The 8398-nt window shown below is 41.9% G+C and overlaps 1 protein-coding gene across 1 annotated transcript; it reads right to left on the bottom strand.

Annotated features, from left to right (window-relative positions):
* Positions 1-50: 50 nt before the first annotated feature.
* LOC121566195 (fibronectin-like) lies at positions 51-8167 on the bottom strand (the record flags this gene model as incomplete). The annotated part of the gene is made up of 5 exons (XM_045219949.1): positions 7978-8167; positions 4216-4476; positions 1879-2148; positions 243-320; positions 51-156 (listed from the first exon to the last, which is right to left on the bottom strand). Coding segments are annotated over exons 1-5 (767 nt in total), but the record flags the coding sequence as incomplete, so codon positions are not given.
* Positions 8168-8398: the final 231 nt, after the last annotated feature.

Genomic DNA, 8398 nt, shown 5'->3' on the forward strand with positions numbered 1-8398 from the left:
TCTGTAACTGGTCTCTCTCAGTGGTCCTGGTATTTAGAATATTCTGTAGCTGGTCTCTCTCTGTTGTCCTGGTATTTAGAATATTCTGTAGCTGGACTATCTCTGTGGTCCTGAAATGTAGACTATACTGTAGCTGGTCTCGCGCTACAGTGGCATCTGTAAAAGGGAAAAGTCAATCAAAATGTGTAACTGTCACAACATTGACTACAAATGTTTTAGTAAAAAAAAAAAAAAACACTTACAGGAAACCCACAGGCCTATGATCACAGCCAGTAGAACACACACTGCAGCAACTCCAGAGGGTCTCTCCCACCACTGTACTGAATCACAAATTATTAAAGTAAGATCTTTGGTAATGTGTTAATGTGTTTTACTTGTATCATCAGTGCTTTATTTGAGCTGGATCCTGCGGTAACAGGATCCGGCACCTCTCCATTTTGGACTGATGCGTTACAGAACCTATTTGGCTGGATCCGCTACCTTTCGTAGCATGAAAAATGATATTTACTGTTTGCAATGTAAAAATTATGATTAAAGCGCTTAAATAACAAGGATACTTTAAGCGCTTTAATCATAATTTTTAATTCTCCTGCCCCCTAAAAAAAAATGCAATGTGAAGATGTCGATTTTCAGCCCGCGCCTGATATTCTGAGAATACTAAACTTTTAACTACTTTATCACACATGATGTTATTTCTAAATGGTTTACCTGATATGGATGAAAATACCATCAAATCAAAGCTGACTGTCTGCACTTTAACCTCATAGTCATGATTTCAAATCCAAACTTTTGGAGTATAGAGACATAAGAAGAAATGCTGCACTGTCCCAATAACTACAGGTAGGGGTAAGGTAGAGGCAGGTAGTCTCAATATTAACAGAGGACACTGTAGGTAGGGGTAAGGTAGAGGCAGGTAGTCTCAATATTAACAGTGGACACTGTAGATAGGGGTAAGGTAGAGGCAGGTAGTCTCAATATTAACAGAGGACACTGTAGATAGGGGTAAGGTAGAGGCAGATAGCCTCAATATTAACAGAGGACACTGTAGATAGGGGTAAGGTAGAGGCAGGTAGCCTCAATATTAACAGAGGACACTGTAGATAGGGGTAAGGTAGAGGCAGGTAGCCTCAATATTAACAGAGGACACTGTAGATAGGGGTAAGGTAGAGGCAGGTAGCCTCAATATTAACGGAGGACACTGTAGGTAGGGGTAAAGTAGAGGCAGGTAGCCTCAATATTAACGGAGGACACTGTAGATAGGGGGTAAGGTAGAGACAGGTAGCCTCCATATTAACGGAGGACACTGTAGGTAGGGGGTAAGGTAGAGGCAGGTAGCCTCAATATTAACAGAGGACACTGTAGATAGGGGGTAAGGTAGAGACAGGTAGCCTCCATATTAACGGAGGACACTGTAGGTAGGGGGTAAGGTAGAGGCAGGTAGCCTCAATATTAACGGAGGACACAGTGTTGGGCCTGTAACCGAAAGGTTGCTGGTTCGAATACCGGAGCAGACAAGGTGAAAAATATGTTGCAGTGCCCTTTAGCAAGGCACTTAATCCTAATTGCTCCAGGGGCGCTGTGCATTGGAGCCATTGCGATCATTGTCAAGAAGCCGCACCCATCCCAATCGCGTTCAGAGTGAGAAAGTAAAGGCTATAGAGAAATAATTACACTCAAATTGAAAATCATGAAATGATGAGGATTTCTATCATCTTTAACAGGAGGAAAAGTACAATAGTAGTCAAAGTAGAAAAGATAATGTACCTTCACATCCCATGCTGACAAATCCATTATGATTAGTTCAGTCATTTTTATAACTAGTTAAAAATAAATAAACTTTGACACCAGACATAATACTTTAGTAGGGTACTTCCTTACCTGTGGTGAGGGTTGTTGACACTAGTTGACTTTGCTTTCCATTTTCCAGCACAGTGCAGACAATGACAGAGTACTGACTACCACCTTGCAGGTCAGAGAGAGTGATGCTGTGTGAAGATGTGGTGGTGTAGTGGGGTTCTGTCCCTGGACCGTAGTAGATGATCTGGTAATGATGTTGGGTTTGGTCCAATCCTGGTGGCTGGCTCCAGCTAACAGTAGCTGATGTGGTGTCTACTGAGTTAACATTCAGATGGTCTGGAGCAGGGGGTACTAAGGGGAAATAGATTATTGTCAGGGCTATAGTTTAACTCCAGAAATATATTACAGGAGGATTACAGCTTGCAATTCCTTTTGATACGGAAATAAATATGTTAAAAAAACAATAGAAGTCACAACATTGGTTAGATTTTTAAAGTAACAAATTAGAGGTTTCTGCTGTATTCATTTATTAACGGTGCTACTACATTGTCGCCGCCACTCCAATTTCTTTCAATATAAAGAATGCTGTGATTATAAATACTCTCCACAATAAGAAATGTTTTACACTAGTACTGTTAAAGTTAAAGCAAGCAGAGGCAGATCAACTACTTGATTTATTGACTCACACTAATGGGAAGCGAGCAAGAATTCAGATACTATAAACACTGTTTATTGATTTCAGCACCAAACTGCATTATGAGATCTGCGGAATTCACCATGATACAGTGGGGGAAAAAAGTATTTAGTCAGCCACCAATTGTGCAAGTTCTCCCACTTAAAAAGATCAGAGAGGCCTGTAATTTTCATCATAGGTACACGTCAACTATGACAGACAAATTGAGGAAAAAGTAACTTCTTCTTTAAGAGGCTCCTCTGTCCTCCACTCGTTACCTGTATTAATGGCACCTGTTTGAACTTGTTATCAGTATAAAAGACACATGTCCACAACCTCAAACAGTCACACTCCAAACTCCACTATGGCCAAGACCAAAGAGCTGTCAAAGGACACCAGAAACAAAATTGTAGACCTGCACCAGGCTGGGAAGACTGAATCTGCAATAGGTAAGCAGCTTGGTTTGAAGAAATCAACTGTGGGAGCAATTATTAGGAAATGGAAGACATACAAGACCACTGATAATCTCTGATGATCTGGGTCTCCACGCAAGATCTCACCCCGTGGGGTCAAAATCATCACAAGAACGGTGAGCAAAAATCCCAGAACCACACGGGGGGACCTAGTGAATGACCTGCAGAGAGCTGGGACCAAAGTAACAAAGCCTACCATCAGTAACACACTACGCCGCCAGGGACTCAAATCCTGCAGTGCCAGACGTGTCCCCCTGCTTAAGCCAGTACATGTCCAGGCCCGTCTGAAGTTTGCTAGAGTGCATTTGGATGATCCAGAAGAGGATTGGGAGAATGTCATATGGTCAGATGAAACCAAAATATAACTTTTTGGTAAAAACTCAACTCGTCGTGTTTGGAGGACAAAGAATGCTGAGTTGCATCCAAAGAATACCATACCTACTGTGAAGCATGGGGTGGAAACATCATGCTTTGGGGCTGTTTTTCTGCAAAGGGACCAGGACGACTGATCCGTGTAAAGGAAAGAATGAATGGGGCCATGTATCGTGAGATTTTGAGTGAAAACCTCCTTCCATCAGCAAGGGCATTGAAGATGAAACGTGGCTGGGTCTTTCAGCATGACAACGATCCCAAACACACCGCCCGGGCAACGAAGGAGTGGCTTCGTAAGAAGCATTTCAAGGTCCTGGAGTGGCCTAGCCAGTCTCCAGATCTCAACCCAATAGAAAATCTTTGGAGGGAGTTGAAAGTCCGTGTTGCCCAGCGACAGCCCCAAAACATCACTGCTCTAGAGGAGATCTGCATGGAGGAATGGGCCAAAATACCAGCAACAGTGTGTGAAAACCTTGTGAAGACTTACAGAAAACGTTTGACCTGTGTCATTGCCAACAAAGGGTATATAACAAAGTATTGAGAAACTTTTGTTATTGACCAAATACTTATTTTCCACCATAATTTGCAAATAAATTCATTAAAAATCCTACAATGTGATTTTCTGGAATTGTTTTTCTCATTTTGTCTGTCATAGTTGACGTGTACCTATGATGAAAATTACAGGCCTCTCTCATCTTTTTAAGTGGGAGAACTTGCACAATTGGTGGCTGACTAAATACTTTTTTCCCCCAATGTATATTTCTCATCAGGGAAGATACTGTACCTTTACATCCAATGCTGACACATCCATTATGATTAGTTTAGAGTCATTTTGATAACTAGTTAATGTTTAATCAACTTTGACACTAGATATAATACTTAAGTTGGGTACTTCGTTACCTTTGGTGAGGGTTGTTGACACCAGTTTACTTTTCTTTCCATTTTCCAGCACAGTGCAGACAGTGACAGAGTACTGAGTACCACATTGCAGGTCAGAGAGAGTGAGGCTGTGTGAAGATGTGGTAGTGTAGTGGGGTTTTGTCCCTGGACACTGGTAGGAGATCTGGTAATGATGTTGGGTTTGGTCCAATCCTGGTGGCTGGTTCCAGCTAACAGTACCTGACGTGGTGTCAACAGTTAGCTGGTCCGGAGCAGGAGGTACTGAGGGAAAATAAACTGTTGTTAATCTCTAGAAACTACAGAAGGGAAAGTAGAATAGTACTTGAAAAATCAAAAAAGGTCAGCTTTGCAGTCTGCAATTCATTTTGATATGGGAAGAAATAAGCTAAGGCAGAAGTCACACAACATAGGTTAGATTTGTAATGTAATAAAAATGAAGAGTTTATGCTATATTCATTCATTTATATAAATTAAAAGAATGGTGTGATTATACAGTGGCTTGCGAAAGTATTCACACCCCCCCTTGGCATTTTTCCTATTTTGTTGCCTTACAACCTGGAATTAATTTATTGATTTTTTTTCGGGTTTGTATCATTTGATCTACACAACATGCCTACCGCTTTGAAGATGCAAAATACATTTTATTGTGAAACAAACAAGAAATGACAAAAAAACAGAAAACTTGAGCGTGCATAACTATTCAAAGTCAATACTTTGTAGAGACACCTTTTGCAGCAATTACAGCTGCAAGTCTCTTGGGGTATGTCTCTATAAGCTTGGCACATCTAGCCACTGGGATTTTTCAAGGCAAAACTGCTCCATCTCCTTCAAGTTGGATGGGTTCCGCTGGTGTACAGCAATCTTTATGTCATACCACAGATTCTCAATTGGATTGAGGTCTGGGCTTTGACTAGGCCATTCCAAGACATTTAGACATTTAAATGTTTCCCTTTAAACCACTCAAGTGTTGCTTTAGCAGTATGCTTAGGGTCATTGTCCTGCTGGAAGGTGAACCTCCGTCCCAGTCTCAAATCTCTGGAAGATTGAAACAGGTTTCCCTCAAGAAATTCCCTGTTTTTAGCACCATCCATCATTCCTTCAATTCTGACCAGTTTCCCGGTCCCTGCCAATGAAAAACATCCCCACAGCATGATGCTGCCACCACCATGTTTCACTGTGGGGATGGTGTTCTCGGGGTGATGAGAGGTGTTGGGTTTGCGCCAGACATAGCGTTTTCCTTGATGGCGAAAAAGCTCAATTTTAGTCTCATCTGACCAGAGTACCTTCTTCCATATGTTTGGGGAGTCTCCCACATGCCTTTTGGCGAACACCAAATGCGTTTGCTTATTTTCTTCTTTAAGCAATGGCTTTTTTCTGGCCACTCTTCCGTAAAGCCCAGCTCTGTGGCGTGTACAGCTTAAAGTGGTCCTATGGACAGATACTCCAATCTCCGCTGTGGAGCTTTGCAGCTCTTTCAGGGTTATCGTTGGTCTCTTTGTTGCCTCTGATTAATTCCCTCCTTGTCTGGTCCGTGAGTTTTGGTGGGCGGCCGTCTATTGGCAGGTTTGTCGTGGTGCCATATTCTTTCCATTTTTTAATAATGGATGTTCAAAGTTTCAGATATTTTTTTATAAACCAACACCGATCTGTACTTCTCCACAACTTTGTCCCTGACCTGTTTGGAGAGCTCCTTGGTCTTCATGGTGCCGCTTGCTTGGTGGTGCCCCTTGCTTAGTGGTGTTGCAGACTCTGGGGCCTTTCAGAACAGGTGTATATATACTGAGATCATGTGACAGATCACGTGACACTTAGATTGCACACAGGTGGACTTTATTTAACTAAATATGTGACTTCTGAAGGTAATTGGTTGCACAATATCTTATTTAGGGGCTTCATAGCAAAGGTGTTGAATACATATGCACGTAATTTTTTTCATTTCACTTCACCAGTTTGGACTATTTTGTGCATGTCCATTACATGAAATCCAAATCAATTTAAATTACAGGTTGTAATGCAACAAAATAGGAAAAACGCCAAGGGGGATGAATACTTTTGCAAGGCACTGTAAATCATCTCCACAATAACAAGTGTTTAACACTGTACTACTGATAAAGTTAAAGCAACCAGAGGCAGATCAACTCCTTGACTTAATGACTCACAGGAATGGAAGAAAGCATGAACTCAGATATTAGTGCATTCGCAAAGTATTCAGACCCATTGACTTTTTCCACATTCTGTTACGTTACAGCCTTATTCTAAAATTAATTACATTGTTTTTCCCCCCCTTGTCAATCTACACACAATTCCCCATAATGACAAAGCAAAACCAGGTTTTTACAATTTTTTGCAAATTTATAAAATAAAAAAACGGAAATATCACATTTACATAAGTATTCAGACCCTTTACTCAGTACTTTGTTGAAGTACCTTTGGCAGCGATTACAGCCTTGAGTCTTCTTGCGTATGACGCTACAAGCTTGACACACCTGTATTTGGAGAGTTTCTCCCATTCTTTTAGATCCTCTCAAGCTCTGTCAGGTTGGATGGGGAGCGTCACTGCACAGCTATTTTTAGGCCTCTCCAGAGATGTTCGATAGGATTTAAGTCCGGGCTCAGGCTGGGCCACTCAAGGACATTCAGAGACTTTTCCCGAAGCCACTCCTGCTATTCTCCAGTCTGAGGTCCTGAGCGCTCTGGAGCAGGTTTTCATCAAGGATCTTTCTGTACTTTGCTCCGTTAATCTCTCCCTTGATCCTGACTAGTCTCCCAGGCCCTGCCGCTGAAAACCATCCCCACAGCATGATGTTGCCACCACCATGCTTCACCGTAGGGATGGTGCCAGGTTTTCTCCAGACGTGATGATTCGTATTCAGGTCAAATAGTTAAATCTTGGTTTCATCAGACCATATAATCTAGCTTGCATGTGCCTTTTACTGAGGAGTGGCTTCCGTCTGGCCACCCTACCATAAATGCCTGATTGGTGGAGTGCTGCAGAGATGGTGGTCTTTCTGGAAGGTTCTCCCATCTCCACAGAGGAACTCTGGAGCTCTGTCAGAGTGACCATCGGGTTCTCTGTCAACTACCTGACTAAGGCCCTTCTCCCCTGATTGCTCAGTTTTGGCCAGGTGGCCAACTCTAGGAAGCATCTTGGTGGTTCCAAACTTCTTCCATTTAAGAATGATGGAAGCCACTGTGTTCTTGGGGACCTTCAATGCAGCAGACATGTTTTGGTACCCTTTCCCAGATATGTGCCTCGACACAATCCTGTTTCGGAGCTCTACGGACAATTTTGCTCTGACATGCACTGTCAACTGTGGGACCTTTTATATAGACAGGTGTGTTCCTTTCCAAATCATGTCCAATCAATTGAATTTACCACAGGTGAAGTCCAATCAAGTTGTGGAAACATATCAAGGAGGATCATTCGAAACAGGATGCACCTGAGCTCAAGTTCAAGTCTCATAGCAAAGGCTCTGAATACTTTTTAATTTGTAATAAATTTGCAGCAAATTCTAATAACCAGTTTTTGTTTTGTCATTATGGGGTACTGTGTGTAGATTGATGAAACAAAATATATTTTATAAATGTTTTATTAAGGCTGTAATGTAACAAAATGTGGAAAAAGTTAAGGGGTCGGAATACTTTCAGAATGCACTGTATAAACAATTTTTATTGATTTCACTACCAAACTGCATTTCGAGATCTGGGGAATTCACATAGTCATTTTGATAACCAGAAATAATACTTAAATAGGGTACTTACCTGTGGTGAGGGTTGTTAACACCAGTTGACTTTGCTTTCCATTTTCCAGCATAGTGCAGACAGTGACAGAGTATTCAGTAGCAGGTTTCAGGTCACAGAGAGTGATGTTGTGTGAATATGTGGTAGTGATGTGTGGTTCTGTCCCTGGACAGCGGTAGGAGATCTGGTAATGATGTTGGGTTTGGTCCAATCCTGGTGGCTGGCCCCAGCTAACAGCAGCTGATGTGGTGTCCACTGAGTCAACATTCAGCTGGTCTGGAGCAGGAAGTACTAAGGGAAAATAAATACATTATTGTCAGGGCTACAGTTTAACTCCAGATATACACTGAGTTTACAAAACATTAAGGATACCTGCACTTTCCATGAAAGACTGACCAGGTGAATCCAGATGAAAGCTATGATCCCTTATTGATGTCACTTG

The sequence above is a fragment of the Coregonus clupeaformis genome, unplaced genomic scaffold (genome assembly GCF_020615455.1).
Source record: "Coregonus clupeaformis isolate EN_2021a unplaced genomic scaffold, ASM2061545v1 scaf2928, whole genome shotgun sequence".
Taxonomy (NCBI): Eukaryota; Metazoa; Chordata; class Actinopteri; order Salmoniformes; family Salmonidae; genus Coregonus; species Coregonus clupeaformis.